Source organism: Mus pahari, chromosome 9, assembly GCF_900095145.1.
Source record: "Mus pahari chromosome 9, PAHARI_EIJ_v1.1, whole genome shotgun sequence".
In the NCBI taxonomy this organism is placed as follows: Eukaryota; Metazoa; Chordata; class Mammalia; order Rodentia; family Muridae; genus Mus; species Mus pahari.
Window position 1 is genome coordinate 90,251,449 of NC_034598.1, and position 21,346 is coordinate 90,272,794.

The following is a 21,346-nucleotide window of genomic DNA, read 5'->3' on the forward strand; positions in this document are numbered from 1 at the left end:
TGGAACTCACTCTGTAGACCAGGCTGGCCTCGAACTCAGAAATCTGCCTGCCTCTGCCTCCCAAGTGCTGGGATTAAAGGCGTGCACCACCACGTCTGGCTAATTTTTTTCATTTTTATTATTTTATGTGTATGAGTGTTTTGCCTGCATGCATGTCTGTGTATCACATGCATGTCTGGTGCTGGAAGATGTGGTGAACCTCTGTGTAGGCGCTGGCATTTGCACTCAGGTCCTTTGCAACAACAACATCCCTCTCATTACAGAGATGCCACAATTCTTGCTTCCCCATTTCTGTTCTTTTTTTTCTTGAATGCAATGTTTCTAAAGCAGAAATAAAGTGACCGTATCGATGGAATTTGGTGGAAGTGGAGCCCAGGCCTTGAGGGAGGAGGGACAGTAATAACTACAAAAGCAATAAGGGATCACCCCAGGAAATGGTTGAAACCCAGTATTACTCTCAGAATCCATACTTGTAGGCATGTTGAAAGGCTAGCAAGGTGGCCTTCCTAGTTTGTGTCATTCTATAGTCAAATCAAGGAAAAGCCACCTCTGCCTGCTGTGCACAATGGCCTCTGTAAAATAAGATTGGTAGCAGTACCTGCCTTGTAGCATCACTGTGAAGGGTAAGTGGGCTAGTGGCTACCAAGGGCTTCTAGACCCCAGGCTCTGTACCTGGTGGGAACTCTTAAAGTAGGAGTAGGGGTGAAGTATTACATCTTAATAGAGTATTCACAGCTTAATGCCATTGACCTACCTCATCAAAGTTGGCTCTTATTACAGTGTCCAGTATTCTCTGACAGTGTGTTCTGTACATCATAATAAAGGTAGACACCTGTGGGGCGAGTGGAGGATCAATGACAAAGGAAGACATTAGCATGCAGTGTGGTTGCCCTGGGAATTTCAATGTTAACATCATTTATTCCACTGGAAGGATGGACTTTACCCATTATCTATGCATCCTGCAAGACCTGAAGGGAAATTGTAGCCCTTAAGTGATGTGCTGTGACCTCTGACCCTGCTCTGTGCTCTCATGGCACCCAAGCTCCACCCTGCAGTACAACACTGGCTTTACTCTGCTCCCATCCTGCACCTTGAGACCCTTGGGTTCCTGGAAAATCAAAAATAGCATGGTCTGCACACTCATGCATCCAGCACACTGCAGAGTGTTTAGCATATGGTACAGTAGGGCTAGGGCACTAAATTCTCCTTGTGGCTAAGATATTGAAAAGAAATAGAAGCCAGTGTATCATTTGTATAAATGCTTCTGCAGAAATCACCGTAGGCATTTGGTGTCTATGATTTCTCTGAAATCTATGAGAAAGAGAGGAGGGAGGGAGGGAGGGAGGCAGAGAGATAAAGACAGAGAGAGGCAGAGACACAGAGAGAGCCAATTAGCCCCCCTCCTCTCCAGCAAGCTCTTCAAATGAGGTTACCTTCTCCTCAGGAAGACTGGCTGGCAGATTTAGGTCTTTGACGTTTGGAAAGTCTGGCAGCAATGTCCCAAGCTTGGAGCGGGGAGAATACGCCACCGTCTGCTTGGTAACTTCTCGCTTGCCCGTCTCACTCACCCAGGCAGCTCCTTTCTTTGAGTACATCACATCATAATACTGGGAGCTCTCCTTCACTGCTATGCCATAGTAATGGTACCTGGGCCACAGGGAAAGAGACAGACAGGGGCCCACACAGGTCATTGTTAGATGGAGGTTTCTTGGGTTGGAGGATGTTGTCCAAAAGTCAAGCATGACTGGACACATCCAAACCTGGGGCTAAAAGAGTTAACTCTTCTCTAAGGCTTGACATCTCTGAAATCTACAATTAAGCCAAAGTTCCATGTTGCCAGCCATCAATCAGATAGGTAAAAATAACTAAAATTGCCTCCTACAGAAAATGTTAAGTCAAATACTTTGCAAAGCAAAGGAGGGATGAGAAATGTTCCACTTACACCTGATCTCGAATGTCTACCAAATACCTTCCCAAAGGTGCCTAACATTTGAGTGTCCATCTTTGTGGGGACCCAGGCGCAGCATGTGTTCATACATCAAGAATAAAACTGCCTGGCCATGATTATCTTCTTCAGGAAAGGCTAGCCTCAAAGAGCTATGATTTTCATTTTTTCTCTTATATTATTATACATTTGGAGACTAGGTTTGACTGTGTAACCCTGACTGGCCTGGAAATGGCTATTTAGATCATGCTGGCTTCAAACTCCCAGACCCCGATTTCAGAGATTCTGCCCCTCAAGTGCTATGATCAAAGGTGTGTGACCCTACACCCAGCAAAAGCTTTAATTTTAAAAAGATTCATCCAGTGCCTCACTTGACCCTGAATGCCAAAGACCAGAACTTTGTATTAACTCACAATGGGCATAATAATCACAGACACACTTCCATTCACACCTGAAGAGAGACAGAAGGAAGCTAGTGTGGTGGAGGTGGAGGTGGAGGTGGGGGTGAGGGTGGGGTGGCTGGGTGCTTTGTACTTCAGCTAACTATCTACTGAGCACTTAAGTTCTGAGCACTTTGCAAAGTACTTTATTCACACTAATTTGAAAATGAGCTTATAAATTAAGGCCTGCTGTGGTCATCCTAAAGGCGAGAGAATGGAAAAAGTGGCAAAACAAACAAACAAAAAAACAAACAAACAAACAAACAAAAAACAAAAAAACAAAAAACCAAGCAATTTGCTCAAGACATGGAGCAGTTTCAGGCAAGAACAGGTTGTGGACCAGTCTGTTTGCCTACACAGCCAGTAAACAGGATGTGTGCATCAGAATTACTTTTGGAGTTTAATAAACGTGCAGATTCCTAGGCCACGTCCCAGAGCCCACTGACTCAGAACGTCTGAGAATGAGGTCCATGAATCAGCCTTGAAATGAACAGCATAAGCCACCATGAGGTGAGGCTCTCCAGCTTCAGGTCCACGGCATGAAGGACTGGACACACAGAATCTTCTCTTACAAAAATCCCCATGAGACTAGAAGTAACTCCTGCTTCACAGCTTTAAAACAAGGGAACTAAGCTCTAGAGAATTTAAGTGATGCCCCCTAGCTCACCCAGTGAGGAGGCAGGATCTGAACTTCTAATGGGCTTGGTGCCTCTAAGTCAGCCAGTGATTCCCAAGCTTTATTAACAGTCAGAATCACCCACAGTGCACACGGCAGCATCCTGACCCCCAAGATTCCGATTTCGTGCATCTAGGGTGGGGTTTTTCACGGTGCAGTGGTAATGCTATGGTAGTCAAGGGCCCTCATTGTCAGAAACACTGAATAATATCTCCTCTATCCACAGATACATGGCGATGGGAATGGGGAAGCATTTTGATTTTGGGGAAAGGTGTTCACGGGGAGGGAGAGATGGGTGCGTGTAACCTTCCCTTTCACAGCCCCCTTCCTGCTGGTACCATTCTGTGAAATTTCTGCCCAGTGGGCAGCTTGCCTCCATCTGCATGCCTCCTGGGATGAAGAACTCAGGCCCTCCGAAGGCAGCCCAGTTCATTTTCAGCCGATGTAGTTACCAGAAAGTTCTTTGTGTTGAGCTAATATCTACCGTCTGGGCCTTCTACTTCCCAACTGTCACATAACTGCCTTTCCATCTGTGGGCAATCTATGGGGGAGGGGCTGGTTCCAGGGACTCCAGAGGTACCTTGTGGTGGAAAGACAGTTATATAGCATACCTCCTTAGCTTTAAAATGTTTCTTATAACTTAAGGTCAAGACAGCTATACCTTAATATGACATTATGAGATAGTTACATTATCATAAGATGGAACCATTTATTTCCTGGTTAATCTTCGCATGTAGCGTAGATCTGCAATTAGAGGAAATCTACTGTTCTGGTCTGGTTCCGTCTTGGTTTTGCTAGTTAGGTTCTAGAGGGAGAGCCAGCACTCCTCACTAGACATACCTATGTTTCTGGAGACTCAGTTTGCAGTTTGAAACATCCCATTGTCTTTAGATTGGCTGGACATGGGGATTCTCGTGGAGACAGTAGTATATGGTTCTGTATATGTAGAACTTTAAAAATGGATGCTGCCCAATTTGCCACCATGTAGGTGAAAGAAAGAGAGGAACAGAAACCAGGCTCTCCTCAGAGGGGACCATTCTCCAAGTGCATGCTTATTCTATTTCTACCCTTTCCAGTTCCCCACATTTACCAACTCTTTCTACCATTCCTATTCTCCTTAGAAATCAGAAATTGCGTATTGGAGCCAGTGGTTTTCCAAAGACCACAGGCTAGACAAACATTTTCATACATTTCTATTTATTCAGCATCTTTCTATTCATCATCTCCCCCACCTTGACAAGGTCTTGCTGTATAACTCAGGTGGCTGGCTTTTAAACATGTGGCCTCACACTCCTGCCTCAGACTCCAAAATCCTGGGAAGACTGAAAGATGTCACCTTGAGTAGCTCAAATCTGGTTCGACCGAGATTTTGAATTATTCACTTTTGATCACCAGCAAACAATTAAAAAAAATTTTATTTTGCACTCTATCCTTACAACCTTGCTTTTAAACAAAACACCAGACTTTTTCTTTATAAATGAAGTTAAGTAGTTTGTTCTTCAGTGTAGTCACCCTGGGAAAGAAATCATTGAGGAATTATCTCAAGATGTCCTTTGTTCAAAAATTTTCTGGACAGTCCTTTGAAATTTCTCTCAAGAGCTTCTGATAAACACACACACACACACACACACACAGAGAGAGAGAGAGAGAGAGAGAGAGAGAGAGAGAGAGAGAGAGAGATACACAGAGACATAAACACAAATAGACATAGATACAGACATACACACACATACACATATGCATAGACACCTATACACACATATATAGACACACACAGGCACACATACACATAGACACAGACATACAAACACATAGACACAGATATACACATAGATACAGACACACACACACACACACACACACACACACACACACACACAGTCTTATTTTCAAACTTTACCAATAACAGGGTTTTCCCAACTTTTATCATCTGTTTTCTTCCTGTCTCTTCTCCAACAAAAACTCAAGTTCTACTGCTCAGTGGCTCTGTCTCTTGGGGTAATAATGTATGGGTGTGCTTCCAACCCTCTCCCCACAACGCTGAACTCCTAACCCTCTCTGCCCAGACATGACTTCTGCAACCTATATGAAGATGTGATGCTCCTTCTTTTTGAAGAGGTTTCTGCATTTGCTGGCTCACTGTGCTGCCCGCTCAGTTGTCAAAGGTCTAGAATGCTGCATAAGAAGGCACCCTCTAGTGGAGTCAGGGTGCACATTAGCATAATAAAGGTTCTTAGAAGTCTCCCAGGAAAGGGAGCTGTTGAACTGGAGTTAGCCAAACTTGTGTGGCCACCTCCCTCTTCCAAGGGACACTTCCTGACCCCTGAAAGTTTCCCAACTATCCTGAGAGGCAACCCCTATGTACCTTTGATGGAGTAGGACTGGCTGAGCCCCCCTTTCTGATACACACCTGGGAGACAGGAATTCTCATGGGGGCTTCACTTCCTCTGCTCTTTAGCATCAGCCCCTCCAAAAGATCTTCCCCGTGCCTCTCCCCTTTTCTTAATCTCTCTGCTATGATGTGAAACATTAAGTCTTCTTTTCATGTCTGTCTTACAGAGCAGAACGTCCCTGGCAAGCCAGGCGTGATGGTTCAGAACTATGACCTCATGTGAGAGGTCCAGGCAAGAGGATTGTGGTGACCTTAAGCTTACAGAGCAGGACCCCAGTCTCAGCACCTGTTGGTGGGGCTGGAAGGGACTGCTGAGCCAGGGGGAGGAATCACATGCCCATCCCCCCACGTCGTCGGAGCTGGTCTGTGCCTGTGGCCCACTGTATACTCTCAGAGCAGAGGTTACTTCAACACTCCAAGCAACCTGGAAATGGTCTGAGAGGTCACAGGGCTCCTTGGAAATATGCTTTACAGAGGACAACTGAGGACAAGGAGGAGGCACAGAGTCAGATGGCATCGAGCAGCTGGGCCAAAGGTCCCGGGCTTTGGGGTGGCCAGGCTTGCTCACTCTCTCTCAAGGGTGCTGAGAGAGAGGCTGGCTGTCATAGACCTCCTCAACAGTCCCCCCTCTAGGCACAGACCTCCCCACAGGCCTGCAGACCACGCTCCTGAGGAGAGCATCCTGGGGTCTGGCATGAAGGTCCAGAGACAGACGCTGTGAAGGCAGCCTGGCTGTTTGGTGCTTACTTTGACTGTCCTCGGGTCCCGAGTCTTCTGGTGGTTAGCTGAGGAAACTGCTGCCTTATGATCTGTAAGGGCGACACAAGAACCCATCAGGAACAGTGCTGCTCCGGGACTGAAAGGGGAAGCCAAGCCGGTGCCGGTGCAGAGACTGGCTAGGAGTCCTTAGGAGCACAATGGCTCAGACTCCTGGTCTTGGGGTGGGGGGCAAGTGGACAGTACGTTGGCAGTTGTGGGGCTCAGACCCTGAGGGGCTCCATGGTAAATCTTACCGAGCTACCATGCTTTATCTCCTCTTATTCACAGCACAGGAAAGCCCAGGTGCTCTGAAATATACCATTCCCCTTTGAGACTGCCATCATACTTGGAGCCAAAGCCACCTTTGGCTCTGTAACTAGGTGTTGTGTACCATCCCGTTTTTTGTCCCTCTTTCTGCCCCCACATTCTGCTACAGGAAGTTCACCCACATTTCACAGGCTTGCTTCCATTTCTGCAGATGACATTTGGGGCTTCTGAGTAAGATGCCCCTGCTCAGAGACCTCCTGGGACCAACCAGTGCCCAGTAGCAACAGTTGTCTTTTGTGTCTCCAGGTTCTCCTGTAAGGCTTCTGTCTGAGAGCAGCCAGGACGCTTCCTCACTGACTACTAATTGGGCCTCTTGCTACTTGAATGTCGCATGTGTGAGAGCAAAGTCCCTGCTTGCTCAGGTCTGGGACTTGGAAAGCTTGGTCTTGCTGTGGACTGAAAAGATAAGGTTCTGGTCCCTGTCCAGAGGAGACCATCATAGCTACTGCGGCTTGGACAACCACACTCCTGAAAGAAGTCTGGAGAGGAGGCCATCTGCCAAAGTAGGGATGCACTAGCAGGCCTCCTTCGTTGGTGTTTACTGAGGTGGTGTTTTTGGTGAGGTGATATAATGGAATGTTTATGTGGTGGCATTGGGGGGACAAGGGGACCTGGATTACATCTTGGCTCTGCCACTTGTGAGGTGGATGCATTTAGATTCACAGGAACACCCCTATTTACAAAATGGGAATGAGGGGCTGGAGAGATGGCTCAACTATTAAGAGAATGTCCTGCTCTTGCAGAAGGACCTGAGTTTGATTCCCATGTCTGGCAGTCCACAGCTCCAAGGAACCCAGCGCCCCCTTCTGCCTCTGCAAGCACCTGCACTCATGTGCACATACCCATGCATACTCATCCTTAAAAACCAGCACTCAGAGGCAGAGGCAGGCAGATTTCTGAGTTCGAGGCCAGCCTGGTCTACAAAGTGAGTTCCAGGACAGCCAGGGCTATACAGAGAAATCCTGTCTCGAAAAACCAAAATAATAATAATAATAATAATAATAATATCCTCTAACTTAAAGAATCCTTGTGAAATGTGTGTGCATGCACATGCATGTGTGTGTGTGTGTGTGTGTGTGTGTGTGTACATGTACAGAGCCCAGTGCTTAGTAAATGCTCAATATGTGAATTTCAGAACCTCCTGACGGCTTTGTCTTGTTTCATCCCTTGGATGCTTTTGGTTTTAAGCTGACTCAGAATCCCCCAGGCACTCTTCCCTCCTGGCTAAGTTCTTAGCAGAAATCCATGGTCAGAGAGATGAGGCTGCACAGTGTCCTGCCAGAAGAGATGCTATGCCTGCATCCCCACTGGTCAGGTGCAAGCCTCGGGAGCTTTCTTTAGAGATAAGGCTCTTTTCATTACATTGGTGATGTTTTTCACCCACACCAGTGCTTTGGCTGACTTAACTCATCTGTGTAATAAACAGGCACCAGGATCCTTTTAGTTCTTGGACTCGACATACTCAGTCTTCATGTGCCTTGGTTTCCATCTGTGATGTCTGAGGACTCGGGGAGTCATGTAATCTGTCCTTAATCAGAGGGACAGCTGATGGTGTCATGAACTATACTAGCATTAGTTAAGTGGGATGGAAAGAAGTGAATAGATAGCAAGACACTGAGATCTTTGAGTGGGCAGTGTGAAGCCTGCCCACTTTGGCACATTAGGGAGCTGAGTAACTTCAAGGCAGAGAATAGACAGACAGCCTTGCCACATCTCAGTGGTGGCTGTGGGAAGGGAAGAGATAGCTCATAGGATGCTCAGAGAATCTTCATGAATACCGTAAGCCCACTTTGGGAGGGAAATTAGACAAAATCAGCTTTATTTTGTGGGCTTGTCAGGGTGGCTTACTTGGAAAAGTGTTTGCTAATATTAGCAGGCTCATCACTGTACCCGTTTACACAGGAGAAATTTCCCAGGGCTAACCGCCTCACATTTGTGTCAGCTGTGATCTGGCCCCTCCAGAGGCTCATCACATGACCAGCTTACAGAGCAAGGACATTAAGGATGCAGAAGAATGACAAGAGAAACATAAATATGAAGTCAAGACTCCGTGCTGGTTGGAAGAGGGTCATGATCTGGGTTCTGAGTTTCCTAACCATGCAAGCAGACAAGATAGCAATAGTGACACAGGGGTCCCGGCCCCCATCGGGAAAGCCAAGGCTGCTCCTGTGGTTAGCCCTGGGAAATTTCTCCTTTGTAAACAGGTACAGCGATGAGCCTGCTAATATTAGCAGATACTATGAAAGTGAAAACACTTGGTGCTGCTGAAAGGGGTAGTAAAAAGTCAGTAAGATGGTTCAGTGAGTGGAGAAACAGGCTTGCCGTGGAGCCTGATGACCTCACTTCAATCTCCAGGACCCACACTGTGGAAGATGCAAGCTGTCCTCTGACTTCCTCGTGTGCTATGGCAGGCAGATGTGCACACGTGTCCATGCTCTGTAGTACAATTAGAACCCTCAGCTTGCCAGGGCTTCCATTAGGACAACTGTTCCTCTAAAGACGCTTTACAGTATATGTCAGGAGCCACTAAATACTTTACATTTTCTGATCTATTGATTCTAAGAAAGTATCCTAAAAGAAGAACACAGAAGGTGTGGGGCTTCTAGTAAAGGAAAAATTGGAAATACCAGGAATGTCCCATGGCAGGGAACTGGCTAATACATGCTCTCTAAACATTCAATAGTACTCACGGAGCCATAAAGAATGGTCACAAAATCTCTTAATATGTCATGACATCAAAACTGCTTGTGAGGAAATACCAGGGAGAATCACACATGTTAAACTACAGCTATAAATTTTGCTTGTAAAGATACAAGAATGAGTGGAACAGATTGTGTAGAGACCTAAATTGAGAATTCACTAGGGTGGTTGTATGGCAAATAGGACAAAAACAGGGCTCTGGGATCCCTGCTGTCCTAAACTGTTTACGCAAAGAAAGAAAAGAAGTTTCTTATTAATAGTCGTTCTGATTGACAAAACTGTTGCGGATAATCTCACAAGATTCATCAAAGACAGACCAGGATGTTATAGCACGGTTTCTCACTTTAAACCGTAGACCATTCTCTGCTCCCAGTAAATCACTTCCGATAATAAAAGAAATCCGTGCAGGTCTGTTTGGTTGCTAAGCCTCATTATTGCTTGACTTAGGGGACTGTCTGGGTTCTGAAGTCCTGCTCTGTTTATGCCAATGGTATCCCAAACGACATCCACAGAGCAAACAGGCAAACCCTTGGCTGGGGAGACAGGGCTGCAGGCTCCTCTACAGACAAGCTATGGACCACTGGGGCACAATGACAGGCTTCCCGGAGTCATTTGTTCTAACCTCCGAGAGTCAATATGAGCTACCATCAAAGCCCTTGTCATTCTTTGTCCAGTCATGACACGGGCCTGGGAACTCACTGACCAATTTGACCTATGGTTCCCTCCGCTGTCCGTGGTTTCACTTGCTCACTTGGAATAACTTGTCTATCAGGATGGTGTCTTTACCATCTTTATGCCTAGTGTCACCTTCCGATGATTTTCCTAAGACAGCAGGCAGTCTTTCCTGTCACCTCCACACCCCACCAGTGATTCTGCCACCCAAGTTTCTCCCCTGGGAGCCAGCTGTTTCTCTATGTCCCTTCCAGCCCTGCTCCAGCCATGTCATCCCCCAACAGGATGCCCTGCCTCCCATCCAGCCTCCTCAGCAGGAGCCATCTAAAAGGCTCATGTCATCATTTCATGTTGTTGTTGGAAATGCTAGGTTCCTTTCTTCCCTCTCTGGAAAAGAATTCAGACTCCTGGTCCACTACCCAGCCTCTCTCAGATGTTCCCCAAGCTACAGGCTTATGCTGATCCTGTCACCATGATGCTCTTCCCTTAGCTTGGACTGTCAAGCTCATGACCACGAAGTCGCCCATCCCCAAGGCTCCCCTCTCTTTCTCTGAGTCTCTGTCACTTTCCTTATGAAGCTGATGTGATTGTTTGAGTCTGAAATACCCCCCACAGCGTCATGTTTTAAATCCTTGGTCCCCAGCTCTTGGTACAATGTTAAAGGCTCTAGAAGCTGTAGTAGGCATGACCTATCTGGCACAAGCAGGCTGCTAGGTGTGGGCCCAGGTATCAGTCTATCTCAGGCTACGTTGTGGTCTGCGTAGTGAGAACAGCGGCCAGTCCAAGCTCTACCTTTGTGCACTGCAGGGCCGAGGAGCCGGCTGACTGTGGGAGCTAGCCTGGAGCAAAAAGGAGGTCAAGGCATGTCCTAACCCCCCAAAAGATTGAAAAGCTCATCCTGAGACTAGTAGGAGCAAATCTCCCCCCTCCCTGCCCTGGGCCTGCATGCCCTGGTGGTCAGGTTACAAGTTACACTTCCTCTCTCCTTATAAGGTCAAGCAAACACCTGAAATCCCTCCTCATGCAAATGAAGAGTTCCCAGCACTTTAGCCCCGCCCATGATGACATTCACCCCAGAAGCTTCAACACACTTCCTAAAGGATTAAATAGCAGTTGTTACTCGCGATGAACTGAACTATTAAATGAAGCCTGTCTCTTGACAAGTCTGTTTCTCTTTGTACTCTCTTGTCCCCCCCCCCCAGATCTCCATCACCCCCCCTCCATCTCCCTTTCATCCCCCTCCATCCTCCTCCACCAACCCCTCCACCTCACCCCCCCTCCACCCCCCCACCCCGGCTGTTCCTACCTCACCTTCTCTTTTCCAACCACCATTCTGATCATGCGGTTAAGGGAGGGGAAGCAGACATGCCTGCTGCAATGCCTTCCACAGGGGTGGACCGAAGTCTCTAAAACCGTGAGCCAACACTTTCTCCCTCCATGTCCATTCCTTCCAACCCTTCCCATGCCCCTCCGCCAAGCCTCAGACATAGCTTCTTTTTCTTTATCATCACAGACAGACAGACAGACAGACAGACATATAAGTATATGCACTAATATATAAATTTAACCTGCAGAACAATTTTTGTTTTTGTTTCTGTATGTATTTGCTTTGAGGGCTGACCACTTAGTACTGGATAACTGATCAGGGAGCCCATGCCTGGGAAAGGCTGATTCTCTCTCTCGGAAGTCACAGAGTGTCTGAAGTCCCTTGTAGGACTGGGGCCTCCTGAGACTTTTCCTCCTGCTGAGTTAGCACCTCTGTTGATATTGGTCCTTGCAGCTGTTTCAGGAGAGACAGCCTCACAGCAGACTTCCTGCTATTCTGGCTCTTACAGTCTTTCTACCCTACATGTTTTAACGTAATAGTCCCTTCTCTCATTCCTGTGGTCGTATTACATGACAAGAAACATCGTAAGTAGGGCGGGGTTATTTGGTTTATTGTTTGAGGGCACACTGAACACCACGGCAAGGAAGGTATGACGGAAACAGGAAGCAGCTAGTCCACGGCACTGGTGACCGGGAAGAGAGTGAACAGGAAGTGGAGTCAGGCAATAAAATCTCCAGAAGTTCCGTTAGTGACCCACTTCCTCAGTGACCCACTTCCTCCATCTCCCAAAGGTTCTACGGCTTCTCCAATCAGAACTAACACTGAGACCTAAGTGTTCAAGCAAGGCACGGCAAGGTACATTTCACAATCAAAGCAATGTCTTCCATCTATTAAGTTGTTCCAGTCACAATGAAAGAGTAGCCAATCATTTTCTCACGATGTGCAGGCTGCCCAACCTGCTCCCCTATAAAACTGAGTAGTGTTCACCAGCTAAACAACAGGGCTTGGTGTCATGCCCACTCAGGTTCCCCATCCTGCATCAGGTACCAGGACAGTCAATTTGCATACACTGTATTTGCTAATCAGTAGGACACCAGCACTGGGCTCCACCTCTGTTCCCCTGAACAGATGGGCGAACTGAAACTCAGGGAGCTGAGCCACCCTCCCCAAACCATCAGCTTCTCAAGATGCAGGCCTGGGACATGCACACTCTGGACTCCACTCCTCCACAATGTCAACTCCTTCCCCTTCGTGGAACTATCCCCAGGCCCCCAGGCCTTCCTTTAATGCCAGCTTTTGCCTTTCTGTTGCTTCATCTTCTCCCCACATAAGTTGTGTTTGAAGAGTAAATAATTTCTTGTTCCCATTGACTTTCTAATAACTTCTCCTCTGCTCACCTCACTCTGACATGCTTGGAGAAGCTCTTGTCCACTGCTGGGAACCAGATCCATATTTCCCTGCCCTAAGAGGTCACAGAAAGTGAGAAAGAGCCAAGGGGATGGTGACACCAGTGGACGGCCCGATAACTCAGAATCTATCCACATCCAAAAAAGTGGATACCTGACAAGTAAATGCTTCTGCTTCCTAAGAGTACAGACATCATTAACACAGTTAGCAGAAGTCACTCTGATGGAGAAGCAGTCTAGTGGTAGAGCACTCGCCTCACATACACACAACCCTGGGTTCAATCCCCAACAACACACACACACTCTCACACACACATACACACATAAACATATGAATGCACACACATGTACAAACATGTACACACATACACATATACACACATATATACACACATGCAGATAAACACATGAATGCACACATATACACACACAGGCACACACACATACTCACACATGCAAACATACATACACACTCATACCACATAAATACACACACACATACACACAGGCACACACATATACTCACACATGCAAACATACATACACACTCATACCACATAAATACATACACACATACTCACATGCACACACATATACTCACACATGCACATGCAAACATACATACACACTCATACCACATAAATACACACATACATACTCACATTCACATGCAAACACACATACACACTCATACCACATAAATACACACACACACATACACACTCATACACACACACACACACATACACACACACACACACACACACACATACACTTACACATACCACATAAATACACAGGTACATACAGTCATTCTGTTTGGATACTTGAAGTTCCCAAGTGTGTCTGCAGAAGGAACAAGCCAGATCCTTGCCTGTCCTGGGGACCCTCTGACACACTCCAGGACTGCCTGCCTTAGCAGAAGCTCTGTCCCCTACAGTATGGCAACACTTTGCCTTCCCTCAACTTTAAATACATCCTGATTCTACCCACATCTGCCCATCTCTACGGCCACAGCCTCTCATTGCCCTGCTTTCAGCCACGCTCCACCATGACCACTTTCTCATGGCGCCCCTGGACAAAGCCCAACCCTCCCAGGCTCCCCCAGATGCACCCCCCCCCCCGCCTTCATCCAGCTCACCTCTCCTGACCCTGTGCTCTGGCCATCTGGAACTGATTCCAGATTTCACAGAGTCACCACTCTCTCACTCTGGATTTTTCCATAGCTGTTCTCATGGTCTGGCACCGTCCATCATCCCCTTTGTCTGACTGATATTCGTGCACCCTTCAAGTCTCAGCTCTGACCTTATTTCCTCTCAGAAATCCTCCCTCAGTCACTTGAATGGCAAACATGATTGTGTGATTGCTTTTGAATTGACCAAGGAAAATGTATGCATTTATGGCATGCAATATGGTTGCCATGGTTTGAGTAAGTGTGGCGCCCATAGACTCACACATTTGAAAGCTTACTCATCAGGAAGCACTACTTTAAAGGTTTAGAAGGATGAGAAGTCGTGGCCTCGTTGGAGAAAAGGTGTCATTGGGGGTGCGTTTTGAGCTTTCAAAAGCTAAGGCGGGGTCCAGTCTCCTCCTCTCTCTCCTCTCCCTGCCTCTCTTCCTGTGGAGCAGGGTGTAGCTCTCAATTACTTCTCCAGCACCTACCTCTGCCATGCCTGCCACCATGCTCCCAACCATGATGATCATGGGCTAACCTCTGAAACTGTAAGCAGACCCCCAATTAAATGCTTTCTTTTATAAAAATTGCTTTGGTCGTGGTGTCTCTTCACAGAAGTAGAACACTGACTACGATAATGGTATGTATTCTGAAATACATATGTATCATGAAAGCAGAGTAGGCAAATCAGGGTAAGCATTGCCACACACACGTGTGCAGTGAGGACACTACACTCTAAATAAAATACACGCTCATGGCAATTTTCAGGAATGTAATGCATCGTTTCCCTTTGTCTCTGTGCTGTGTAAAAGACATCTTGATTGTACTCTGTCCGAGCAAAACTTCGTATCTGTTCAACTAGTCTTGCCCAAATCCTGACCTCCTTGTTTATTGAGTGCTGGGAACAAAACCCAGGGGTTCATCCACTCTGGGCAAGCACTCTAGTTTTGAGCCTCATCGCCAGCATTCCGTAGGATCTCTGTAAGCAAATGGCCAACTCAGCTCTATCAATGCCTACCATAGGCCCCTAAGACTCTATGGGAACCGAATCTGCAGCCTCATTTCCTTTGACTCCTCCTGGTGGTCAGCAGTGTGTGGCCTCAATAACCATAATAGGATGGATAACAGAACATGGCTTAGACTGTCTCAGAAGCTGTCATTGAGTACATGCTACAACCTGAACATTGAGTAAGGCCCTGAGGATAATGGAGCTGGGCAAAACAGAAACAGTGTGTGTTCTAAACGGACATCTCAATGTGAAGCAGAGGCGGCCCCCATTGTCTTAAACCAGAGACTTGCCACATTAGAGGTCAGAAGTGCAGGCGAGGGAATGGGAAATGTGGAGGTGGGAGTCTCTTTTGTTTACCATCTGTGACAATACAGATCCCAGTGGTGATGGGTGAGGGGGGAGGACAGGGCTAGGGGAGTGAGGGAATGAACTCCTGGGATCTTTCTTCCAGGACCTGGGCTTCCAAAGGCCCTGCTCAAGGAGATTGGCAGGCGGCCACAGTGGGTGGGTGTGGATGAAGCAGGGGAGGAATAGACATAGGAGATGGTGAGAGATGAATCCACGAGACAGGAGAGGCCAGCGGAGGGTTGTAGGCCCCTGTAAGCACTCTGTCTTCGCAGAGTGAGGTGGTCAAAGTTTAGAGGGCCAGAAGGAAAGGGGTGGGGATCAGCTCCTACTGAAAGATCAGCCAGCCTGGAGAGATGGCTCGGGGGTTAGGGCGACAGCGGGGACACCAGTCAGCCAGCTGCTGCAGCCAGCCAAGCAGGCGACGGTGTGGACGCAGAAACCAAACCGGAAGAATAGACAGATGATTCTTTTATTAGCCATTAAAGGTGATCCTACTATGTCCAGAGAGAGAGAGAGAGAGAGAGAGAGAGAGAGAGAGAGAGAGAGAGGAGATATCATTGTGCAGAATGATGTTTATGCTTACTGTTGCTGTTTTATTATTTTTGCCTCCTAACAGTTTCTCAGATGTGAAGCTGTTTAATCAAGAATGACAAATAAGCCAACGTTCACAAGAGACACTTAAAATGTTATCTCTGTGTGTGTGTGTGTGTGTGTGTGTGTGTGTGTGTGTGGTGTGTATGTATGGTATGTGTGTGTGTATGTGTATGTTGTATGTATGTGGTGTATGTGTATGTTGTATGTATGTGGTGTGTGTGGTATGTGGTGGTGTGATTATGTGAGTGTGTGAGATGTGTGTGGTATGTGTGTTGTGTGTGTTGTGTATATGTGTGTGGTATGTGTATATAATGTGGTATGTGTGTGTGTATGTATGTATATGTCTGGTATGTGTGTGTGTGTGCATGTGTTGTGTATGTGTGTATAATATGGTGTGTGTGTGTGTATATGTGTGTGTGGTATGTGTGTATGGTACGGTGTGTGTGTGTATGGTGTATGTGTGTGGCATGTGTGTGTATATATGTGTATGGTGTGTGTGTACATATGCATGTGGATGTGTATATATGGAGACAAAAGGAGAACATCTAGTGTCCTGCTCTCTCACGCTCTGCCTTGTTACTATGAGGAAGAGTTCTCTCTGAATCTAGAGCTAGGCTGGTGACCTTCGACCCATCCTCTTGTCCCTGCCTCACCTGGTCCCCTGCACTGGGATTACAAACCTGAGTACAGCCATGCCACATATTTGAGAAGAGGCCTGGGGATTTGAACTCACGCCCTATGCTCACACAGCAAGTGCCTTTACCCCTGAGCCTTTCCCCAACCCCTCACGATGCTATAGATACTACCTTGGAAGTGTAGCACCACATGCATTTAACATCTTTTTAAAATGTGCTAAAATGAAAGATGTGGAAAGGATTTTGCTTCTTCTGCCACAGGAGCATCACCCTTAAAAGGATGCTGCTTGTCCCCCAGATGGAACTTAGCTGAGGCTCGGGGCAGAGTGAGCCACAGTGGGTGCCTGGACTTCGGACGTCTCAGACTTCCTCATCCAGAAGCAGGGCAAGGGTGCAGGGTAAGAGAAAGCCCAGAGAGACAAGAGTCCACTGGTCCAGGCCTGGAGGGAAGGACAGGAATCGCACTCCACATCCTCCAGGGCCTCTTCCTCTAGCACTGCCCATTGCTGACCAAATCAGCTCTCAAGGTTCCTATCCTTTTCTGCCTTCCCAGAGATCCTCATTCAATCCAGTGGTCAAGCTTATGTGTGGCACACACCGCTTTCCCAAGCAAGATCTCTCTGTGACTGTTTCTGAGAATTCTTTTACTTAAAAATATTTAGTAGCTCAATATTCACCTCATCAAGCTCCAACAAATATGACACAACAACAGTGAAAGGCTTTTTCAGGAAATAAGAGGGGGACATGCTGTACAGAGTCGGGTATGGGGGATGGGAGAAGACAGGCTCCAAAGCATCCCATCTTGCCCACCCCAGCAGAGTTCAAGACTTTTCCCACTTTAAGCAAAGAAAGGCTGTGGCAGATGGTACCTCCTCCATGCAGCCACAACAGAATCCTATGGGAAGGAGGTTTGGCTGTTTTCTTTCCCTTTTCTTTTCTTTCTCTCTTTCTTCTTTCTTTCTTTAAGTGTTTCTTATGGGCTGGAAATTACAAATGAGTCTCCTTTCCTTTCACCAAATAATCAACTGGTCCCTGAATCTGAAAGCCCGGCACAGTTTCGTTGGGAGTATCCAACAACGCAGGGTCGGTTCAGCCCCACGAGGGCTGTTCGGCTTTTAATTTTCTGGAGCAAGACTCAGCAAACAGTAAAACACTTTTGTGAAGCTGTGAAGGTTGAGCTTCGCTGTTTGATAAATGAGCAGACGGGCAGGCAGCCCCTCTTTCTTTATTTGTATGGATTCAATGAAGCCTGTCTAAAGAACACCACATGCTGTTCTAGCTACTGATCTAACATTCCGCAACATCCCAGCCTTCCAAATTCCCTTTAATTACTCCTGAATCCCACCCTTCTCTCTTTCAGCAAGGCCAGACAGAGCTGGGGGCTTGGGGGGGCCGGGGATGGGGTGGGAAGTGGGGCCATCCAGGAGAACTGAGCTCGTCGGAGCTGCTGGAAGGCTCTATGTGGTAGTGAGTGGCTAACATATGGGGTCCGGCATACAGAATACCCGAGCGTATTTTGTGGGTGAAACTTTTATGAAACGTAAGTTATAGGTATGTGTTCCTGAAATGACACGGCCACACAGTGGCTCTGCCACAGCAAGATGGGGAAAGAAAGGTGGAGGAACAGACACACCAGTTGGCATCACCGAGCATCATAGACTCTCTGAGGCATGTTCCTCTTGTTATTGCAAGTTACCCTAAGATGTTTCACATCTGAGACCTGGGATCCAGCTAGTGGTCCAGCGAGGTGTGCATCAGTTGTGCATGCATCCTCAGGTCTGTGGTATTGGGTAGGGCCTCATGAGCCATGGCGCACAGCACCTCAGTCCTTCTCCTCTACAGACAGGCTTCCCTCAGGGCCCTCACCCTACAACCTCTATCACCTTGATCTCCAAACTTAGCCTCCCAGACTTTTGATAGTTCCTACAGATCCAACCTGCCCTCAAATGGCAAAAATTTGTCACCAAATATGATCTAAAAGAAGTTCCAAGGTGACAGCAAATACAAACTCTCCCACACAGGAGAGAAATCAGGCTTCGGGGTCTGTGAGGAGTTGAGTATGCTGGAATATGTTCTGAAGGAAAATTGTGGAGCCTGATTTCAGGGGTCACTTGGGTTGTGCAAAAAAGAAAGGATTGTCAAACAGAAATTGAAATTTAATACCATGGCACACTGTGTTTTATGGGCAGTCACTATGGAAAATTTGGGCTTCCTACTGAAAATACACTTCAGAAATTATTATTATTTAAACAAGAGAAAGTGAAGTTTCAGGACAGAAGGTGGTTAAGGATCTGATTGTTACTAATTTATATCTAGATGTACAGCAGGGTAGTCACTCTTTTTTTTCTTTTTTTTTTTTTTTACAATAAACCTAGACTATTTTTAGAGTTGAAGTCTAGTGGTGGATGGGAATAAAGTTTTTGAAACATCCAGCCTCTGTTTCTTCTTGAAGTACTAGGTAGACCAATTTTGCCACGGGGCATAACAATTCAATTTATGTGTACACACACGTACACGTACACACACACACACACACACACATTAAGTGTTATATATACATATTTCTTGACTGTCATCTACACACACATGAGCTTTGAAGGTCTACTTCTGTAGAAAATTCTCCAAGAGAATTCACAAAGACTACAGTGGATCAGAAGTGGAATTTCAAATCACGTGTACAACCAGATGCAGGATGGTTTCTGTGAGAAACCCCAAGCGTGGGAAGCTAACGGTGAACCGTGAGGCAAGTGAAGTGGGTGAGAACGGCAAGAAGTTCAAGCATCTGTACGCGAACCCCGGGATTGTCCTTGCGTCGATCGGATGACGTGTCACGCGTGCGCGAGACTGTGACAGTTCTGGCAGACTGATTTAGTTGGAGTGGGGTGGGTTACATAAGATGCAGGTTAAGTCAAAATATGGAATAAGTGCGCAGACGATGATGAGGAGCGTGCTGGTGGTGATGGCTGACTGTGATGTGGGACATTTTTAGAACAATAGTTTTCAAAATTGCTCAGCAGGAAGAGCATCTAGAAGGCTGGAACATTCATCTATTAGGGATGGTATATTAAAAAACCATGAGGCATTTGACGTGTCGCTATAATAAAATGAAATCACAATTGTAACTGCCAGGCATTGAGCATCTACTTGCTGGCTTCTGGACTAAGCGGTATGTATACAGGCGTTACCTCTACAGTCTCTCCATAGGTGCTTTCGAGGTTCCATTTTACAGACAAGGAAAGTGGGCCCAGAGCTGTTAAACTGTGTGGGCTCTTGCAGCTGGTTAACCCTGGGGTTGAGATTTAGACTCAGTCTGACCTGGAAATTTTTGCATGGCACTATGCTAAGAAAACCGAATTCACAAAATAAGTGTGTTGATGTGCAATCACATGAACACTTGATTCCATATTCAAAAGGCTAAGGAAAACATACACTAGCACTTAAAGTAGACAGACACACTATCAGTGTAATTAATTTTTAATAATTTTAAATATTTTGATACTATGTAATGTTTTAATTAATAACTAATTAATGGAAAGGTATCATGATGGAAGACTCCTTGGTTTGCCTTTAGAACACTCTTATTTCCTGGACTTTCCTGGGCACGTGAGTGACCCCTCCTCCCAGGTCAACCCAGGAAGGAGGTGAGCAGAATGGAGGGATTCCGGGAGAGAGGTTCTCTTTGTGTTCCTGGTATTCATAGCTGCTAACCACAGATCCCCAAGCACACTTGGCTGTGCCCACTACTGAGCTTGGCGAGCCAGCAAGAAGGAAGGAGATAGCCATTCAAGGAGGAGCCAAACACCGGTGGCCTCTAGTCCTCACTGAAAGGGTGAGGGGTAGATAAAGTTATTCAGATAGAGCACTTTGTGGCCCAGCTTCCCTTTTCCTGGTTACTGTGTCTCTGGACCATCCATCTCAGCTGCCTTGCACCTGCCACCCCGCCAACTTGAGAAAATCCCTTCCTCCTTGGAGTTTTCCCAATTGGAAAATGATGGGCATATACCAGCAAATTCCTAATGTCCCTCAGAAATGAAACTCGGTGTGTGGAGAAAATTGTTAGGATAACTGGATTCTATGCTCTTCTAGGTTTGTGCTTACAGCCAAGTAGAACTGAGGAATTGGAGTCCCCACAAGCCTTCCTGGAAGCGCAGTGTGTGATGCTAAGCGGCCTCTTGGTGCACTCAGATAGCACCGTCAAAACTCTGTAACACTTTTCCATATTTCTACCTTCTCCTGAGAGTTCCACAATTTGTGGGCTGTAAGTTGTGGCAGCCTTATAGTCTGGAGTGGTTCTCTGAGCCACCTGTGCTTTTTTTAAATGGCTCGTCAGCTGAGAGTTGACAGATGTTCCTCCCCCCATCTTGATGACTTGACTTCCTGTGTTTTGACTTTGAGGTGCAGCAAAAGGGATGCACATTTGGGAGAAGCCAGGATGATGCTCTTCCAGGCCAGAGGGAGACAACGTGGGGTGATGCTCTCTTGTGACGCTAAACAGTGAAGAGGGAGCGGCAGCTACACTCGGCCATGTGATCGTGAAGGCAAATAACTAGAATTGGATGGTGTGCCATGCTGCCAGCAGTTGGGATTGAGGTCTCTGGTAGATCACATTAGACACCTTCTTACAGAGGAGGCTTTGTCGGGTGATTTTTGCCCAACTATAGGCTAAATAAGTGTCCTGGGCGTGTTTAAGGTAGGCGAGATTGAGCTGTGCTGGGTGGTAGGTTCAATATCCTGAATATCTCTAACATGATATTTTCAGCTCTCAGTAGATGTTTCTCCATGTCACGCTGTAAGCCGAAGAACTCTGTCACACCCTACGATGCTACAAGGTCCTGGTTCCATGTCATAACTGAGACATGGGTATCTGAAGTAGCCTTATATGGATAAAAATTGCTAGTTCCAGCTCCTCTCCTTTCTAACCAATAACTTCAGGTAAAAGTGA

The 21,346-nt window shown here is 46.7% G+C and overlaps 1 protein-coding gene across 2 annotated transcripts in view; it reads right to left on the minus strand.

Moving 5' to 3' along the window:
• The window catches only part of Rfx4 (regulatory factor X4), a 155,140-nt gene that overhangs the window by 66,947 nt on the left and 66,847 nt on the right, over positions 1 to 21,346 (minus strand). For both annotated transcript variants that reach the window (XM_021205782.2, XM_021205780.2), the window contains exons 5-7: positions 6,201 to 6,262; positions 1,434 to 1,647; positions 755 to 832 (exon numbers count right to left, since the gene is read on the minus strand). In XM_021205782.2, the coding sequence (XP_021061441.1) occupies positions 755 to 832; positions 1,434 to 1,647; positions 6,201 to 6,262 (354 nt within the window). The remainder of the gene's footprint in view (positions 1 to 754; positions 833 to 1,433; positions 1,648 to 6,200; positions 6,263 to 21,346) is intronic.